The sequence below is a fragment of the Miniopterus schreibersii genome (assembly GCF_964146895.1).
Source record: "Miniopterus schreibersii genome assembly, chromosome: 7".
NCBI lineage: Eukaryota > Metazoa > Chordata > Mammalia > Chiroptera > Miniopteridae > Miniopterus > Miniopterus schreibersii.
In genome coordinates this window covers 38,426,252-38,447,712 of record NC_138108.1, presented here as the reverse complement: position 1 = coordinate 38,447,712, position 21,461 = coordinate 38,426,252, and the positions used below count along the sequence as shown (strand labels likewise).

At 43.0% G+C, this 21,461-nt stretch overlaps 1 protein-coding gene across 2 annotated transcripts in view; it reads right to left on the bottom strand.

The window, feature by feature from the left end:
- The window catches only part of NFE2L2 (NFE2 like bZIP transcription factor 2), a 31,376-nt gene extending 13,666 nt beyond the window's left edge, over positions 1-17,710 (bottom strand). Inside the window, exon 1 of one of the 2 annotated variants that reach the window (XM_081143242.1) lies at positions 16,928-17,710. In XM_081143242.1, the coding sequence (XP_080999368.1) occupies positions 16,928-16,972 (45 nt within the window). In that variant the 5' untranslated portion in view covers positions 16,973-17,710. Of the gene's footprint in view, positions 1-15,341; positions 15,485-16,927 lie in introns of those variants that run through there. The other variant, XM_081143243.1, reaches the window with a different exon arrangement.
- Between the last annotated feature and the right edge of the window lie 3,751 nt (positions 17,711-21,461).

Genomic DNA, 21,461 nt, shown 5'->3' with positions numbered 1-21,461 from the left:
AACTACACAGACCTCACATAGTAGTGACAACTGGCATAAAGTATACCAATCACAACTATATGAGCATCCTACCCAGTAAATCAAGCATTAAACCTGGTTTTCCAAAGGTCTAGGGCTAGCTAACACCTGAGAGCAAAGGAGGTTACAGAGGTAGAAAGAACAGAAAACAATATACATCTCCACTCTATGCATTCTTGGTCTCCCCTCCTGGGGGTGGGAATATTTTCCCCATAGAGGCTCAGATTTCCAGTGCAAGGAAAATTCTCTTATCTAAAGAGACTTCCTCCGTCAGTGTGACTCATCTCAGCCGAGGTGGGAATTACTGCTAATGCTACACTGTCACGGAATGCTATAACTGGAAGGGACCAGAGGATCCGTATAGACAGCCCCTTTCATTTTTCAAATCGTGAAACAGGTCTACAGGGTAAAGTGACTTGGCCCAAGGTCTGAGGTCAAGGATTTCAAAACTACCTTTGGTCTACTTTTCTATTTTTACAACACGTGCCGAGTTACTTGGCAGAGGAGAAAAAATATGTATTTGTTTCACTTTAATTTTTGAATTAGCATCCCTTGCTCCAGCTTGCCAGTCTCCAGGTACCTAACAGCTTCTACCACAGCTGATGTTTGCATGGTTTACAGGAGTGTTCTCTGCAGCCCCTATCTCATTTGAGCCTCACTGCAGTAGCATGAGCGAAGGTGCTTTATCTTTATGGATGAACACATTTAGCCTTTGGGCACTGAGCAACCCTGTCCGAAATCACATGTCTAGCACCTAGCAGAGCCAGGATTCGACCCAAAACTGCTTCTGAGCCTGGCAGGCTCTTCCATGCTGTGGTGCAGCTGCTTGATATTCACACAACAGGACAAGGTCTAGAAACTGCTTTAGCCCCAATACCTTCTCCCCAGGCAGGATACTGAGACTTGGAAAGCTGCCCTCTTGACACTCAGACCTGCCTGCCCTGAAGACTCATGGGTAAATCAGGTCAACATACCTGCACAAGAGCATAGCATTTAAATCAATCCTTCCACAAAGCCAGTATTTTATACTTTACATGTCTTATCTGGGCTTTCTTACAATGGTCTGACTAAACTGTAAACTCCTGACTATGTCTTCCATAAACAGACAAGACATGTATGTGGTAGAACATTTAAAAATTGCAAAAGTAATCTCCCAGTTACCCTACCCCAAGGCACCCACTGGCATCAGTTTCTTGTGTTTTCCTAGGAAGATATTCTATTAAATACACAAACAGATACATACAAAGTAGCACATAATCACAGTGTTCCACATGTACTCTTCCCTATTTAATATATTTCAGAGATTGTTTTACATCAGGGCATAGAGTTGTCCCAATATTTTTAATGGCCGAGCAGTATTTCATTATACAGATGTACTGTAATATTATTATTTAATAATATAATTATGTAATCAGTCCCTTGTTGGGCTTTTACATCATTTCTAATCTTTTGCTATTACTAATAATGCTATAATGAGTATCCTGTACATAAATCATTTCATAAATGTGTAAGGATATCTGTAGGATAAATACGTAGAAGTGGAATTGCTGGGTCAAGAGTATATGCATTTTAAATTAAGACAGGTATTGCCAAATAGCTCTACACAGAGGTTGTACCTTTTACACTCCCACCAGCCACGTGTGAGAGTGCCCTTTGCCCCACTCTTTTCCCAATTTATGTGTCCTTCACACCCTGCATCATACTGGTACATGGTACCCATGGTACCCATGTCAATAAATACGTATTAACTGTTCATAAAGGTCTCCTATGTTATTTCCAGAATCATTTCAAAATCGGCCCTTCCCACTAACTTTTAACAATAAAATTAAGGCTAACGAAGAGAATAAACCGCACATACAGAAATGTCAGTTGGCTGGAGGACAGCATTCTTTAACCACCAGTTGATGCCCAGCCTTGCTCCAGTCAAGCTAAGCTTGGTTGGTGCCTTTGGAGCTGGAGAACAGTGGCGGGGCAAGAAACGTAGAGGCCATGGCGTACACAGATAAGACAGAGGTTGGGCAAAGTCTCAACAGGTGAAACACTCAATCGTAACAGGCAAAATCAGCAACCTCAGCCCTTCTAACAGATGAGGTAAACTTCACGGAAAAAGTCCAGCCAGGCTGACCTATTTACCACCTCCTTAAAGAGGCACTCTTTCCAAGGATGTGTCTCTCAGGAACAGATGTTTGTTGGCCATTAAATTACATTTACAATGCATAGCTGACTAAGGAGAGCTGAGAGTGACCTTGGAGATCATAGTCCAAACCCCAGGTTTATAAATGCGGACCCCGAGGCCCAGAAATGCTAAATGGGTAACCAGCCCTGGGTCTCATTTGACTGAGCAGAACCCAGGAGGGGTCATCTGGTCAACCCAATACAAATTAGATTTTAAACTAGACTTTCCTATTGCAATTTCTATTAAGTAAAGATTCATGAACTATTAGGAATTACTTTGAAAATAGACCTCTACAAAACTGTTGTATAGGATTCAATCCTGCAGCCAAATTAACGGCCTATGAAACTGTTACCTGGAGAAAATGACCAATGTTTGACCCTCATTTTTCTGTAGAAGACTTTCCTTCTCCCACCTCCAAGCTCAATACAATCTAAGAGCCTCCTGGTTCTAAGCCCCTTCAGGCAGATCATCTCTGCTACAAAGAGCAAAAATGGCTCAAAATTAATGTGGAGCTCTAAGAACTTCCAAATCATGGGATCAAGGCCACGTACCCAGTAAATGCACATTCCAAATTGACGCATCCAAAGGCTAACTAAGACCAAGTACAACTCAAGAAATAAATAGTTCTACGTCTCCTTGGAGAGAGAAACTCCTTGGAGACACCAGCCCTTACATCTGTAGTGCTTTATGAACACAAACCACTTGCACTTGCATCATGATGCAGCAGTTGCAGCAGAATCAGCCATCCTCTAAATCTGATGAGCAAACCCATAAATCAAACCACCATTTAGTAAGTTGTAATGCCACCCTTTCCTCCTCTACTCCTCAAAATGTAAGTAAGATCCTGGTTTACTCTAAGGGAGTTCACTGTAGCTCTTGGTGGCTGTTTCCTTTAAATCCATTTTGCTATACTCCTAAGAAAACAATAGCATAAAACAGGCCTAAACTTTTTACATTTAAATCAAAAATCATTAAATTCAGAAAATTTAGTTCCTCAGTTGCACTGGCCCGTTTGTTTCAAGCACTCAAAAGTGACAAGTGGCTAGTGACAAAGTCGCTGGACAGTGCAGCTCTGCAGGAGCCTAAGGAGTGAGCCCTCCACACTCCTTAGTGGGGAATTCTATTGAACCAAACTCTTCTGTTTTGTGAACTACTTCCTGAGGATACATTGGGAACATTAACCCTTCCAAACGGTAGTATTTATACTTTTAGCAATTATTTGTAAAAAGCCACCTCAATGGCCTGAAAGTGATAGTGTGAATCTGAACTACTAAGAGGGCTCAAAATGACTAAATGGATCATCCTGACATTATTCAGCAAAGATATGGTCCAGATGCCACACAATACCATGATTACTGCAAAGGTCATCTGAAAACTGGGTAGAAATAAGGGGCCTTAGTGATGGAAAAGTATTATCTGTCCCAACTAAGGATATGAATAACCCTGAGTTTGGAAATGATATTTCACCTGCTTTCAGATGTGCACATTTGAAAATGCACAGTGCCCACCTGTTGCCAATTGCCTCATGGCAATTTGGACCTCTTAAAAAGGAAATTATAATTAGTGTATATATCATACTACATTCTCTTCAAATCAATACAGAATCTAGTTTTCCCTTGTTGCAAATCTTTTCAATTAACCCACTAAGTATGTAAGAACAATGGTTACTTGGTGAGCCTTCACATTAAGACTTGAGAATGAACAATCAGTGCCAACATATATATTTTTTTTTTAATTTTTTTTTTTTAAATATATCTTTATTGATTTCAGAGAGAGGAAAGGAGAGGGAGAGACAGAAACATCAATGATGAGAGAGTCATTGATCGAGCCCACAACCCGGGCATGTGCCCTGACTGGGAATCGAACCCCAATCGCCTGGATCCTAGGTCGACGCTCAACCGCTGAGCCACGCCCAGCCAGGCGAGTGCCAATATTTTAAGTCCAGAATAAAGACGGGTATGACACAATCTAAGTTATAATAATGGCCACCACTTACTGTGTACTTTCTATGTGCGCAACACTACTCCAGGCACGTGTATTCAGTATCTGTTTATGCTCATACCAATCTGTAAGGTGGGTAGTATTATCATCATCACCCTTTTGGAGCAAGGACACTGAAGGATGGAAAGATTAAGTAATTTTGTCTGAAGACCTCCATCCAATAAAGGTAAAGGATAACAACGAGACCCAACCCAGGTTTCTATTACAGAAGTACTCAAATAACACAGGCTCTTACTTCAGAATAGCCTAGGCCTCTTTAAGGGAGGCTGCTCAAAGAACACTGGCTTAGGAAGACCTGCAGGGTGCCAGCTGGGGCTCCACTGTTAATCAGCTGCGTGGGGTAGCTTTGGCCTATCCATCTAACCTCACTGTGCTGTAACTATAAGGGAAACCCCAGGCAGGATACCTGTTCTCACAAATGTGTTTCTTTTATGAAAAATAGTATGTGAATACTTCATAAAAATACAAGACAACTCAGGGGTGAGGTATTAATACTATTAATAAATGCAACTCCTATTGCAGATGTCAAATGAACATGAGAAGCATCTGATTTTCACACTTCTGAGTCTAACCACCTGAGGTCCTAACTTGCTTGTGAATCAGACATCTGCACGGCAACGAGAGTGTGTGTGGTAAGTGTAAAAAGTTTTCAGCCGTGTCATCTCCCCGAGGGTCTTAGAAGTTTCTTTTCCTTCACCACTCTGCCTTTTTTCTTTTTCTAAAGAAGGGTGTGGAGTTCGGAAGAAGACAAGGCCACAGGGGTCAGCTGGGTTCATGTTTGGATTTAGCCTTCCACTAACACACTTCCACTCCCCAAACTCTTTCTGTGGACACTGCTCCGTTTCTAGGCCCAGAGCCCCAGAGCAAGAAGCTCTGCCACAAGTGAAGAGTGTTTCTGGGAAGGAGGAGTTCAGTGAGATGGCTTATCAATCCACATAAGTTCAGGGGATGCAGCAGGCAGGGGGAGGGTCCGACAGGGAAGCTGGGCAGTACATGGCCCTCTGCTGTCCTAGGGCAGTTAAGGCCTGGCTATGGATGGGTTTTCTGTTTAGGAAGCTTCAGTTGCCACAACAATCAGGCCCTCTCACGCGACCAGGGACATGCATATGAAAGCCCACAGGTGAGTGAGAAGTTTATAGAGCAAGAAGAGACATGGATTTTATGCTGTTACACGGCTAGAATGCAAGGAGGTAATTTTCAAGTGCAGCATCTTAGATTCCCACACATTCAAATATCCCTGACAAATAAGAAACATAAGTATGATAATAATCATAGCCACCACTTGCTGAACGTGTACCATGTACGCCATCTTGTGCCCAGTTCTTTTCTTAATTTAGGAATGCTCTGATGTAGATACCAGCCTCATCTTAATGAGGCTGAAACTGAGACACACTCCACTGTAAAACCATCAACCTAACCTCTCAAGGCCTAAGTTCTCTGCGGACAAAACAGGGACAGTGCCCCTTATCTCACAGGGCACTGCAAGGAGTGTGCAGGACACAGCCAGTCTGTTAAAGTACTCAGCACCCTGCCCAGCCTTGGGAAGAGCCTGAGAGGGCAGCTGCCAGCAGCTGCCACCACCAGCACTGTCAGGTGCCCACTTCTGCTAGCTCCGTCCTCACAAGCAAAGCCCATGGGAGGGAAAGGAGAGGATGCGGTCTGTTTTTTCTTGCCCATCACTGTGACTAGCAGCCAAGGATGAGACTGACAGATACGACTGAAGACGGTAAGAGTACATCGATCTTACAAAAGGATGTAAAGAGAGAAACCCCTTGTGCCACCTGAAGCCAACAATCCTCACAGCAGAGCAGCAGCTTCCGGCTCACCCTCCCCTTCTGACACCAATGGGAATAGTACACCGGCGAGTGGGCTTCTGTTAAACCACCAGGACAACGGGCATGCAAACTTGAGCACACATGGTTGCGTCACAGGGCCAAAATCTCCCCTCCAAACATTAAAAAAATTCTTTTAAATAGTTAACAAAGGCAGAGTTTAGAGTTATAATTACAGATTCCCCAATACTCAGGCTAATGCCAGCCCACCTCACCGCACTCACACTCACCCACAGAAGAGCCCCTCACCATCTCTGCCTCCAACCTGTTCATCCCCTTATTCACAGGCCAAAGCAGCTTGTTGTCCACATCTAGCTCGTGTGTTTTGCCCTTTCCAAAACCCATGATTTCCAGCTGCCTTGCATACTTGCAAAGTCATACACAGGCACTTGAAGGTCCTCTACAGACCCCAAATTAACCTCTTCAGCCCTAGCGACCCAATATGCAGACAATCCATCCAGCTCATGCCTGCATCTTCCCTTCAGCTTCCAACTAAAGCGTGAGTCAAATGTAACCCTTAAAAAGGAGTCTAGTTAAAACGCTACCTCTCCCCTGTACTGTCATGGAGCTGTCATATATCACAGAGGAGCTTATATAAACACCAAGTTCCTATAGCATAGTAACAGACTCACTCTCATGTTTATTGAGCAATTACTATTAATTAAGTACCAAGCATGGTGCCAGACAGCGTTACAAATATGAGTAAAAAACAGTCCCTATCCTAGAGGAAGCTGTACCTTAAGCAGAGGAGATAGAGATGTAATTTATACTCATTATGGTATGAAGCATGACCTATAATCCAGGTGTACAAAGAGCAAAGGGATTGATTAATGAGGGGCAGTTTGAAAAGCAAATGTCCTTCAAGGAGGGCAACACATTTGCTGCATTATCTTGGAAGAGTAAAATAACTTCATGCCCTCATAGTTCCCCAGGGGGTGAAAATACCTAATAAATATTTGTGGAATGAATAAGTGTACATTTACGCCTAGAATATAGTATTTTCATTGTATACCTAAGATATCTGGGGTTAAAGAGTTCTAAGTAACAAAGTAACAAAGGTATGTTTAATATCATTTATGACCCAACTATTAGTCATAGAAAAATTATTTAATTTTATTCACAGTAATGATACTTCAAATTATTCTTTGGGTACTCTACTAAAAACAAATTATTACATCTTAAGAACTATAAATGCACACTCCAAGTTAACAATAAAGTTGATTTTTTGAGAGAACACAAATGATAGTATCTCCAAATATCCATTAAAGAATTTTGTAATTTGGATAATATAACAATTAATCAATCAATACAAATGTTGATTAAGTATATATTCTTAGAAAACACTAGTTATTTCCCTCAGAAAAAGGCCAAGAAATGGGCAACATCATTTTGCCCCCATATTCTAGACTTTTGTCCTAAAGCATCAAATGATTACATCTCAACCTTTTCAGCTATTCTACAGCTTCCCCTACTTTCTTACCTCACTTCTCAGATGTCTTCAAAAAGTACCCAGTAGAAAAGGCAGTAAAGACCCAAAGAGATATGGCTTATTATTTTTAACTTCATCTTGAAAATTAAAAATAATGTCTATCTTTTTCAGACCAATTCTTCCCAGCTAGAGGCCCAAGAAATGGTAAATCGTGGTAACTACCATTAAATAACATTGCTCTTTGTTAGGGAACTAGACTACTCTACCTGAGTAAGTGAAATGCACATGGTCCCTCTGGTTTCTAGAGCCTTCATCAGTGCTATGATCTCTCTCTCATTACCCCCTTTTAGTTTAGAATACAAGGTGTGAGGAGGATGTCACCTGAGGAGATGGTAGGCCTCTCCACAAAAACCAAGGAAGATTTCCTGAGAACAAGCAGTAATACTCTAGAAGTCAATGCACCACAATGATTCCACTGGGAATCGTTGTATGGGGGTGGATGGGTCCAGTTTCTGATTGTTGCAAAGTATCTTGTAATGTGGGACTGTACTCCACTCCAGAGAGAAGTCCATCCAGCCCATGTGCCAGCAGCCCCCTCTTTGAGTAAACATAGAATGAGCTCTTTGAGGCTGGGATACTGTCTTAATTAATTTTTGTAAAGAAGTCCCTTATTCTTTAGCATTCAGGAAGAGTCCAAAAGGCTGCGTTCCTCCTGGATTCATTAAAAGGAATCCTGTGAGCTAATTTTCTTTTCCCCAGTCCTTCTTTTCATTGCAGAACCCATTTTCCAAGTGAGATATAACCTGGACTCTCCCATTTCAGAATCACCATCGTCACTCTCAATGACTGCAGCAAGGATTCTCCCCAACATGCAGCTGGTAAAGAAGTTTCTAGCAGAGGGTGAGTCTCTGGGGGAGTGGAAAGAACCCAGAGGACAGTTTTCATTCTTGGCCTGGTATCAGCTTGGGAACCAGTAGAAAAGAGCACATGGGCTGGGCTGAGGGGAGGACCCAATTAGAACAAAGTAAAGCTGCCCTGTCCTTTGGGTTGATTTCTCAATGTAGATTTTAATTATGTTTCACTGAGAATTGCCAAGAACAAAAACAACTTCTTGCATTTCCCCCCCCTATTGCAAGTAAAAAAAAAAAAAATCGTTTTATTTTTTGGTGGTTTTCATTACCAAGGTTTTAATGATTAAGAAAAGCTTATTTTTGCTAGGTCAAAAAAATTGATGGTTCCTCAACACCCTCTACACACAACAGCAAGACCCAAGTACTGTAAAACAAACCAGCAAGAAGCACAGGTTCTTAGTCAGCCCTCAAGCACCTGAAGGATTACAGTTCCATGTCAGACCTCTGTTCCTACTCTCGTTACACTAGGCAAAGAAAGTATGATGATCATTTCCCCCTGTACTCTACTCCCTTAGGCTGGGGATAAGTTGGGGTCCATGTGTGATACTATAATTTTGTGTGCATCCATGTGTGATATTATAATGTTATGCTGAAGCAGAGCAGACAAAATATTGTCAAGTCTGGAGTAAAGCAAAATTCCATACTCTTCATCAGTAGGCCACCTACATACCCAGTCAATATTGTCAACGCTGCTTCTCACACAGACTTTGGAAGGTGAGGGCAGAGATGGTACTAAACCACCCTGAATGTTGGTTACATTCCAGCAAAAAAGGGAAGGGCATTTAATAAGAAAAATGATTCATTAAAATGCAAGTACAGCCCTGGCAGATGTGGCTCAGTTGGTTGGAGCGCCCTCCCGTACACCAGAACATGGCGAATTCAATTCTCAGTCAGGACACACACCCAAGTTACGGGTTCAATCCCCTAGTCAGGGCGCATGCCGGAGACAGACGATCAATGTTTCTTTCTCACATCGATGTTTTTCTCTCTCTCCCTTCCTCTCTCTCTAAAATCAATAAATAATAAAATAAAGCCTTTAAAAAGGGAAAAACAAGTATGCATTGCATAGAGCCTAAATGTTAACCCTGAAATTCTTCTGTTTTGAGGTAAACACCAATCATGTACATCATTCAGCACAAAATGTGTAAGAACAAGTGAAAGACTAGAATACTGTTTTTTAAATCTTAAAGCAGTAGGAGAGGATGGGTTAACAAGAATTCCAAACAAGTGATGACTAGTTAGAAAAGCAGGCAGCTTCCCTGGGGAGACTAAATATACCCCTCCAATGGGGGCAAAACTGGAGTTGGGCTGCACAAGCTCTGCTTGGCAACACTGGAGAGAGGTCTGGCTGGCTGGCACAGGATGCCACTCCCTTCTGGGCCTGTTCCCACCCTGTCTGCAAGGTGGGACTAAGCCAGCTCCAGAAGGCCTAGAACCACACCCTCAAGTCTCTCTAATGGGACTGCTGTGCTGTCCATCTTCATCTCTCTCTCTCCCTCATTCCCCCTCTCCCCACTCCCTCCCTCTCCTTCTCTCTCAAAAACAACTCAGAAGTTAGCCCCCCATTTCCAAATATGTAAACCAGAAAGCCATTCAGGTTAAGTACATATGGTAGCCATCGTGGTCAGAATATAAAGTCGCCTTTACCAAGCAGATACAGAGAATCAAAAAATTGAGCTGCTAAAAGATGCCTTGTAGATTTAATTTTTTTTTTTTTTTTTATGAGTTTCAAGAATACAGAGCACAGAGCTCCCTAGGGTAAGATTAAGTTCATCTGGGCCTCCAGGCTCTACAACTATCCCAAGCACCTGTCCTCACTGTCTTTTCTATGCTATTCCCAAATTACCTAGACTGCAGGTTATCACAGGCAACATTCCTGACAAAACATGAAAAAACTCTGAACCACTTGGGGAAAACCTTTGATAAAAAAGTTATCATCCAAATTTCCACGAGGGATTAAAGAGCTCAAGTTGCATTTACTGAATTTCATTCACCAGGCACCTTAAACACAGTTCTCAGACTTAGGTGTTGATCTTAAGGCTGTGAAGGTCAGTGAACAAATATAAAAACACTTCCTTTTATGATTTCAGTAAGACATCCTAACCACATTTTCTAAGTCACTATATAAATATCAGTGGCTGCCCTGACAGGTGTGGCTCAGTTGGCTGGGCATTCTCTGGTGCACCAAGAGGTTGCTGGTTCCATTCCCGATCAGGGCACAAGCCTGGATTGCCAAGTTGATTCCCAGTAGGAAGCATGCAGGAGGCAGCCAATCAATGTTAATCAATGTAATGCTTTCACATGGGTGTTTCTCTCTCCTTCTTTCCTCTCTTTCTAAAATCTAACCTATTTTTAAAAATTTAAATATCAATGGCTACAAAGCACTGAGCTAGGCTCTCTAGGGCACTGGTTCTCAAACCTGACTGCACATTGAAATCCCTTCAGAAGCTTGAAAAAATACGGTTGCCTGGGTCCTACCGCCAGAGACTTTGATTTAGTGAGGGCTATGGTGTGAGCAGCAGTATTTTAAAATACTGATGGTGATTATAATAAACAGCAAACCACTGCTATAGGCAATAAAAAAATATATAAAATAGAAACCACCCAAATATTCATCAACTAATGAGTGGGTAAAATTTTGTGTATCCGTACAATGGAACAGCATTCAGCAACAAAAAGGAATGGAAACACTACGACATGGTCAAACCCTGTGCGCATTATGTTAAGTGGAAGAAGCCAGTCACACAAAACCACATATGTTGTGATTCCATTTACATGAAATATCCAAAACAGACAACTTCATAGAGATAGAATACAGATCAGTGGTGACCAAGGACTAAGAAAGAGAATTGCGGAATGACTGCAGTGGATATAGATTCCTTTTAGGATAATGAAAATGTTCTAAACTTGACTGTGGTGATGGCTCTACAACTCTGAATATACTAAATCATTGAACTGTCCACTATAAGCGGGGGGAACTGTATTTTAATTATATCTTATAAAGCTGTTAAAAAAAGAGAAACATAAATTCTATGCCTAGCTCTCGAGGAACTTACAATTTAGTTGTAGAAAGAGAAAAAAAGGATGCACAGATAAGACAAGCATCAGAGATTTTTAAAGCCCAATGAAGAGAAATGTCTAAAACAAAGTAAAAACTATTAAATTCAGAAGGAGGCTTCAAAGCCAAAATGACCTGATATTTTTCTTTTCTAATTAGAAAGAGGAAAAAAAAAAAAAGAGAGAAAGTTTGGATCTCCTCAGTATGCTGCAGGTACCACAGGCCCCAAAGTCTCAATTTCCAAGCGTGTTGAGAGAAGAATGACTGTTTAGAATTGCCAAATAAAATTATATGTATATTTTTAATCCTTCAGAATACAGGCTGTTGATGGATTATAATGACTCTCAAGAGTCAATTATCAGCAGGGCCTTTGAAAGGCAGACTTGGTGCTTTAAATCTTTCCTATGTCCTGGATTTGTCTTTAGTATTAACAGAGTTTCGGTCAAATAAACTTACACACTCTCATACACAAAAATACTTTCATGTATGAGGCTTTGTGACAAATGAGTATTGTAGAATAAGTGTTGTAAAAACAATTGGTTAAAAGTGCTCTCCACCCTCAGAGTTCCTAAAATTCCTAATACTAATAGTTTTTAAGCATTTATTGTGGCAGGGTGACACAGAGAAAACGCCAACTTTAGGAAGGGTGGGATTTTGTTTAGCAGTCTTGTTTTGTTTTGAGGGGGAGAAGGGAAATGGTGTATTAACACCATTTGTATTTTTCTAATACCATTCAGGAATTATACAGCTGAACATATTTTTGTGCTCATTTCCAGAGAAGATACCATTATCAATTGAAGCAGCCTTGGCCTATAGCTTAGAGCCTCTCCCCCCATTTTTTTCTAATAGTTTACTGATTTTTAGAGAGAGAGTAAGGAAGAAGAGAGAAACATCCATATGAGAGCATAACATGGACCCGCTGCCTCCTACCCCCTACTGGGGATCGAGCCCACAACCCTAGTATGTGCCCTGACTGGGGATCGAACCAGCAACCTTTCTGTGACAGGAAGATGCCCAACCAACTGAACCACAGCGGCCAGGGCTAGAGCCCTTTTAATAAATGTTTGTTGGAGCATATTTAAAAGCAGGTAGCAATGAAATCTGAATAACTCCTAGAAATCATATTATCAAAATATAAACTCTATTCTCCATTTTACGGTAAACTTAAACACACAGCTATAGATGAAGAAAGGAGGTTAAATATTACTTTTAGTAAACTTGTTCTCCTATACCCTGGTATGCAACAGATTTTTCAACAAACTTTTGTAAGTGATTAGGCCAGGCATTTAAACACCCTGGGTTTACTCAGACCAACTTTTAGGCAAATCACCCATTGGATACTAAAACTCCTGCAGTATCCTTAACTCTGACAAATAAGACAATAATTCTCAAAACAATCTGTTCAACTTACTAAGGACTAAGAAATAAAGTATTTAATTTTGAAATGTACTATTCTCAAAATTCCAAGTAAGCTTCGATTCGTAAATGCTAAAACACGAGGTTAGTGTTTAATTCTACCAGCTATTTTCAGTTCAAATTCTTTCCATTCCTCCCACTTTCCTTCAACCTGGTTTAATCCTGTCTGTCCCACTCTTCACCACATATACATCTTTACTACCAAACTTACTTTGGACCACTCCTTCAAAAGGGAAAGAGCCAATGGAACAGAAGAATGTTCTAACTAACAAGGCAAACAAAGGTGAACAAAGACTCCAGTAGCTAAGAGATTTCATTAAGAAAAAGGAAAACTGTCCTGAAAAATATGAGGCAGAATCTCGGACAATGCTGAAATCCCAGAAATTTTAAAAACTATTATTATATTAAATTAAAACCCCTACTCTGTGTTTTCCTTAAAAGGCCCCCATGTGATAAATCCATTGACAGATTTATTTATTCTCACTGTATGGAAAAAGGTCCACCTTCCCCCTCACATACACAGTTACTGAATTTCTCAGTAAGTGGAAAAGGTTAACGTCTTTAATTCCTGCCTCTTGTTTCCCCAGTTTTTCTTAAAATGTAAGCTTTTCCTCCTGTTCAAAGCTTAACTAGTGCTGGTCCAGTTTGGAAGTCATGATTAAGAGCTATGGGAGTCAGACTACTTAGATTTGAATCCCACCTGCACTGCTCAATAGTTTGGGTCACTTTTAAGCAGAATTCTTGGCCACTCTATGCCTCTTTTCTCATCTGGGAACTGGAGATAATAGTATTTCCTATGGGGTTACGGTGAAATTATGCATATGAAGCAATTATCACACTGCCTGGCATGAAAGGAAGTGGCCAATAACACATCTATTATCATCTTAGTGGCAAATTCTTCCTGCATCCTAGTTTACACTGAACAGTTAACCCCAGATAAAGGAAAAATTAAAAAGGAAATGCTGTTTATGCAAAAGCCCCTTTAAATAAATGCGTTCAGCCAATAGAGAAGAAATTCCCAGGGGGGGGAAAGTGCTTATAGTTTACAGAGCGCTTCTTTATCTCATGCAGTTCTTTAAGTATAATTCATCCTAAATAAAAAATATTACAAAAAATAACGTATTTGGCTTCCAACCCTTCCTAGTAATCCTAAACACAGACAAGGTGTTTGTTTCCCCCAGCATTGTTTATAAAAACCCAAGTCAAAAAAGAAAGATTCCAAAATGGCCCAAGTTATTCTAAATGCAGAGAAGACTGATGTGAGTTGTGTACTTGTTCCTACAGGCCACTTCCACAATCTGTCAAGAGATTTTTCACATCTAAAAAGTCAAGTTGTTCTGTGATTAACATTCATTCAGGAGATGAGAGGCCTGTCCTATTTTTCTTTTAAAAATAATCTTATCGGTCTAGTCCAAGATCAATTTCATCCCTCACACACAACAGTACTTTTATCTCTCCAAGACACCCTTGGAAAGAATAACGGATGGTTCCTTCCACCTACTGGAGATAAAGAATCTAAAGCTCTCCTTACCGACCTGTTCATCAACACCTCCTTTGCACAGAGGGTGAAAAACCATACCCTAATACCACATCATACCTGGAGTTTGACAAAAGGTCAGAATCCACTTTGACTCTTCAAATCTTTCTGGACTACAATGATTTAATATGAATCAGTTATAGGCATGAAATTGATTCTAATTTTAATCCATTTTCTTTTTTTATAGTCTTCAAATAAGCTAACTGATGTCTGATTACAAAGATGAAGGAGTTATCATACGTAACTAGAAATTTCACATTTAAATGAGAAAGCAGTATATAAGCTTTATGCATGTCTGTATATAAAACGTTAAATTACACAGTAAAGAGAAAAATTTAAAAATGGAGAGTTCTAGACCACAATTCCTGAATTTAGGAAAACTAAAGTCCATTAGCATCATATATCCCTTTGTCATACAGATAACTGTATATGTGGCCATACAGATTACTCCTGAACAGCAGCTAAGTCTGAAAGCATACTTCATACCAGTGGGAACCAGGGGAATACAATCCCAATTATTACCGGGGGAAAGTTCAAGACAAACAGTTTCAAAGAAAAAAAGCACAATACATTGTCAATAACTTAAAACCTCACTTTAGATATTCAGGATCAGTCTAAAACATTAGGTATTTGCTGTACTTATTAAGTTACACCTTTCCCTGAACCAAATATTTTTTTCCTAAGAACCCAATTAAAAAAAAAAAAAAAAAGGAAATATAAATATCTACTTCTTAAAAGTCCCTACAAAGTATAAAGAGAAACTTATTTTCACTTTTTTAACAATTTACAGAACTTTAGAGAAAAGCATTATTGAACATCGGTGTCCCATCAAAAGAGGCAGCATGCTAAGAAATTTAGGCAAATTCTCAGAGAAAAGGAAAACTACATAAAACACCCAAGGGAGAAATAATATAGGAAAGCCTAAAAGCAACAGAAATTCTAATCTACTCTCGCAACTCTTACCCTTGACAGCACAAAACAGAATATCCTGCCTTATACATTTTGGAATTGCAATTCTGAAACGCTAAATCCAAAGACAAAGCCGCCGTGGGGAAAAATAACAATTGCGCAACAGATCAACAGCTCCAACTTGTCCCTTGGCTCCAGCGCGGCAAGGTTTGCAAGCTTTAAGGCAGGAAAGGGCCAACTGAGGGCTGCCGTGACAGCCAACCGGCCACGGTCAAGGAGGCCGAGGCCACGCACGGGGCGAGCGCCACTAGGAGGGACAGTGAGAGGATGGAGACGCTGGGGCGCGGCTACTCCAACCCGAGTCCCTGCCCCGCCCGCTCTTCCCCACGAGTTGGGATCCGACCAGGTTGAAACTTTCCCGCTGTGCGAGGCCTGGTGTAGCAGCCGCACGTCGTGGCATACTATCCCACTGGGCACTTGGGGACCTCCTCGTCCCCTACCTGGGGTCTGCGTTTTCTGGCCAGGCTGCCTAAGAGACCGACCCCGTGGACGGGCAAAGGAGCACCCTTGGACGGCCTGTAACTGAGCGAAAAGCTTCCACTCTCTCTGGTGGCCTTCAGGCGAATTGCTCCTGCCATATAGTTTTGATAATTAGAGGAGTTCTACTCAAGGAACCCCTTCCCTTTATCAGCAGAAAAGGCGGGGAAATATGTACAGATGATTCCAGAACCAGACTCAGATTAACTGGCAGGGGTCCACCAGAAAAAAGATATTTAGAAATGTCGTGCTCTTCCTAGGGCACCTTTGGACGCCTGTTTACACCCCCACCCCCCACCCTTAGCTCTTGCCTCGCCCCTCCACCCTACTCTTGACAGTAAAAGACGTCTGAATGGACCTGAAAACTAGTTCTCCCATCTTCTCAAGCTAGACCTTCTTGAGCAATAAACCTTTCCCTACGCCAGACTCTGATGTACTGAATACTGGCCTTTCTTTTGCAGTATCGGGCACAGGAATCTAGTATCTCTAACAGGCCCAGCGGGGTGAGCAAACTACGCTAATGCTCGCGAATTGTGGGGCCGGGGACAGCGGCGGCAGAGAAGGGGCTCCGGGTCCCAGCCAGGAGACCTCAGCTCCCCCAAGAGCGGCCCCGTGACTAGGCACATTTTTGCCGGCTCCCAGGCGGGGGAGCGGCGCAGCCCCGGAAGTGCCGGGCCGCGCCGGCTCAGACCGCCAGCGTCCGCCCCCTCCTGCCCAGCTGCCATGGGGCCGCTCAAACTTGGGGGCCCGGCTGGGGCTCCGGCGTCCCAACCCCGCGGCCGGGGGCGCAACGAGAGACGCCTCACTCGCCCCACGCGCGCAGGCATGTCCCCCAAACCCCCACCCACTCGCCTTCTGGGGCGGCGGGCACCTGGTCGGTGGGTCCACCCAGCGGCGCCCCCAACTTCCCTCGCGGCCCCTTGGGTCCCCGCTCTCCCGCCCCGGCCCGGGGCAGACGCTGCGACCCTAGTGCGCGGCCACTGCAGCCCAGGCTCCGGCCACAGACGGGAGGAGACGCCGGTGGCTGCCGTCGCTCCCGGCCCGCGGCTCCCCCGCGCCCACGCCCCCATCCTGGTACAACTGTGGGGCCGAGGGGGCAGCACCTGCTGGGACGGCAGCCCCGGCGGCGGCAGCTCCAAGTCCATCATGCTGAGCTGGGACCCGTGCTCTGAGGCTCCCCGACGGCTGTCCTGTCCCGGCCGGCTAGGCGCGGCGCGCACCAGGCCGCACTGACGACGGCAGCTCCCGCGGGCTCCGGGGCACTCGCTCCTCGGCTGCGAGGCCCTAGTCGCCCGCCGGGCTCCAGCCGCGCCACGCCTCCCGCCCCCCAAGGGCGGGGCAAGAGCCCCGGCCTTTCCTAGCCCGACTGGCCGCGCCGGCAGGGCTTCCGAAAATCCCCCACCCCCGCCCGGCTGACGCAAGGAGCTCGCGGGCCGGGAGTGGGAAAGGGCCCCGGGCCGGGGTCCCAGTGGGCGGCCGCGGGGCCGGGAGGAGGGCCGCGTGAGCCACTAGGCTCCCGCGCTCGAGCCGCCCTCTCGCCAATGAGACGAACGCTCTCCGCCCGAGAGATTAGGAGTTGTTTGCCGAAGGTCTCGGGCTCAGGCGCTGTGAAGCAGTTTAAACAGTTGGAACAAACACGGCTGCCCACCGGGCGCCGGCGCTGGTATCGCAGCGGCGCCTCCCTGAAGTGGAGCCGCGGAACCTCGCCCGCTTTATCTCGCCCCACCGCCCGAGAGCGGCGCCGGCCCGCACCGGCTGCGCGCGCCGCGAGCTGCCCCCTCGCCCTCCGTCCCCTCCGGGCTGGGGCCGGCGGGACTTGCCCAGGGGAAGCGTGGGCCGCGCGGCTCAGTCGCCGGAGCGCCCTCCGCGTACTCCCACGCGCTCGCCGTCTGGCGCGGCTCCGGGCGCCAAGGGCAGAGGAAGTGTCGGTCGGAGACCAGGCGGGACTGCCCGCCGCGACCTTCCGTTCCCCACCCGGGCGCGCACGCCCTACCTCGGGGGGCGCCCTTGAACGCGGTGCGCACCTACGACACGCCATAATCCTCCGAGTTTCTTTGTACGTACTCACTATATAATTTTAAAAATGAAAATGGAAAAAACCAGTCATAAAATAGTTTGTGTAGTACGGATCCACCATGTAACAACATGTGCCTAGGAAAAAATGGAATTGTTCACCAAGTATAGTTGTGGGATCATGAATGATTTTTATCTCCCTGTTTGAGTATGTTGTCAATCTAAAATGAATATACACTACGTTTTACATGAAAAACACTTAAAAATTAATCATTGCCCACAGAAAACTCCCAAGTTCTTGGAAACAGGGTTATTGTGACATCTGAAAGATTTTAAAAAGAATAAATTTGTGGGTGTGTTTTTTTCTCTTCTGAATTAACAAGCCTGGTTTTCAGTTTCTAGCTCCTTGATATTATGTAAAACCAGGTGTAGTGCCAGCAGTGGTTTTATTATTTCATTCAACGCCCCCCCCACACACACACACCTGACTCTAGCAGGTCAACACCCAAAGAACTTACTTTCTTTTGGTTGCATAATTTGAACACTCCCAGGATTTATCTGTAAATTTATATGTTCAAATATTCCTTGAGGTAAGTCAAGCCTAAATTAATCGCTTGTAATTGAAGCAAGCTTCTTCAACTTAAACCCTTTCAGCTGTTATGTGAAAAGCCTGTAAAATGATCTGCACACTGAAAAAGAAGCCTTAGGAGAAATTATTTACAATGAACCTGACATCATACTTGCAGAGACATAATGAAATGACATTTCTGCCTCAAAGAAGGGCAAAGAATATATTGTCAACAATTCGAGTTACTTATTAAAACTACTACATCCCAGAAGGTAGACAATGAGCCTAGGAGGTAGGAGATACCAAAGTCATATATGACATTGCTGCTCCCCTCAAGGAGTTTATAAAGTGTTTGGTATTTCCTTGTTAAGCAACCAATTTCCATTGAGTTTAGACTGAATGAAATTACTCTTACAAAACTGCAATTGCTGAGAGTGTATTATTTCAGGCACCTGCAGAGTACATATTTTCAAAGGGAGTAGAACAATATCAGAAGAGTCTGAACATGTTTAAGAAACATAAACACTAAGGAAAAGCTATTTTGCATTGAATGGTGGTTCAGCACACACACAAAAGAGGGAACCCTGGTCTCAAACTGCTCATGTCAAGCAGATTTCCAGTCTTGGTACACACTGAAATGAGACTGTCTCCGTGTGAGACCTTAGGCCTTGCCCTCTAAACTTACACACTGTGCTGTGAGGGCACAGCAACTACACGTTGAGAAGCTCCAGAGAAACAGGAAAGGTAATGCTGGTTTTTCTCTCCTGTCCTGGTGCCATGGGAGTTCTTTTTACTGCCAGGCTCTCCTAGCTACTATTTTATTTTTCCCCCTAATTGGTTTCACATTCTACTAACCCTTCTACATTTCCATTGATGTCTGAATTCTTTGCTGTCTTTGAAAAGAAACCCTCCTTATATGCTTGAAATGTGTCAGAACTGTAATATTTGCTCTAGAGTTTAAATAAGCATTATCAAGTAAGCCTTCTGAGCACTCAGAGTTTGGATAATGGTAATGCAGTCACCCATTTATTTCACCTTCTTTGTGATCTAAGCTGCCAAGTTTGCAAGGCCCAAGAAAGTACCTACTGTTTCAAAATCCTTTATCACCTTGAGGTTTCTTTCCTCTTTTCATTTCCCCTTAATTGTACTCTATCTTTGAGCCAGAAAATATCCAGACTCTGTTGGAATTATGGTTAAAGTTCTAAATTTGTCTAGTTTACAGTTGGAGCACATCAGGTAGCTAGTGTTTAAAGATGGCACCCAATGAATCACTCCCCCACGCCCCGTAATATCATGTAGTTCCCTGACATTGAATCAAGGGCAGCAGGTAACTTGCTTTAACTTATGGATGGAGACTGGAAGTGACATGATGTCAGGCCTCTCCCTTAAAAAGGTCTGACTGCTTTTAATTTTACACTCTTAGAAGTCAGCCATCATGTAAGAAGTCTAAAATCTTCATGGGAAGAGAGGCCATGGAGAGAAGCCCTGGGGGATGAGACTCCAAGTGGAGAGAGAAGCTATGTGAACAAAGTCACCAGACGTGTGAGTGAAGAAACCATCTTGGCCCTCCCAGCCCACCTAGTCATGCCCCAGGGGACTCCAGCCCCAGCTGCTATCTGACCACATATGACAATTCCAACAAGACCAGCAGAAGCCTGCCTGGCCGAGCCTAGTCAGAATAAAGAGGTGAGAGAGATTATGCTAAATTGTTTTTAGCCACTAAGTTTTGGTGTGGCTAACCAAAATGGCATTATGTTCATTATCAATAGATAACCAAAACAGCACATATTGAATATCAAGGGCAAGTTTTCTCCTGGCTGCTTTTTGTTTGTTAACCATCTTTGGGAGCACATATAGGGATGGTACCTTACAATTTAATAGAGTCTCAAACCCTTAGAAGCAAACTGACTTCCCTATGAATAAGGAAGTTATCTTCCCTATAATATATGCTTGTTGCTACCTACAAGGTAAATTACCTCATTACAGCATGCATCAGTATCATACCATTAGATAAGTGATGGTGACATATTCTCCTTATCAAAGGCATTTAAGGAACTCAGACATTTCATCAATCAAGTAAATGGAGGTTAAATGCATACAAAAATTCTGGACCTGACATGACCTTATTTATACCAGTTATGTAAGATACTTTCTGAATATCTGCTGAGGGAATTTGAACTTCAGGAGCAGCATGCCCAGTGGATAAGCTGAACTCTGGTACCACAGTGTTCAAAATAATTGGTGTATTAATTTCAAAACACACCCATAACCTTGGTTCCTTGGTGTGCATACCTCACTATGCAAACTACTGATACAAAGAGCTTTAAATCTCCAAAACCAGTTTAAACTTGTCGTTTCCTGCTCATAATACAAACAGTGCTCTATAGGAACCGCAGTGCAGTGCATAAGGAGAAAAACCCAGAAGTTTAAAAGAGTGCTTTTGAATTATATATGGTGATACATATATAAATATATACGCACAGGAAAAAAAAGACTGAACATATATGCTCAAAATGTTAACCATAATTATTCTGATTAGTGATACTTTTATTTTTCTCATTTTACCTATCTGCATTTTCCTAAATAACATATATTACTTTTATAATAAGAAGAAAAAAATCTGGGGGTTGGGTATAGGGGGGTTATTGAAAGAATACCAGCTTTTTCCCAAGGTACTGGATCCATGTCATTTTCAAACTGAATTTTAATTACAAGCTTTGCAAATCTTTCCATTCTCTATCTACCAGAGTGGAGCGTGGAGAATTTGACCATATCTTTAAGTGTGGTTCTGATAAGGGTCTAAAAATCCTTTGCCCTTTCAATCTGCTGTTATATTTGCAAAGCTTCCCTCAGCAGAATAGTAGTCCCCAGACAAAGATGGAATTTTGTGAATACATTGAGCAGAAACTAAGAACTGCAGCTTCAGAGTGATATGCAAAGTTGCCCATACATAACACTGCTGCATGGGGAAAATAAATAGAATAGAAAACCCTTATGCCTAGAGCTATGTCTGCAAAGCCAGTTACCAAATATTAATAATGGGCATCAAATATCAG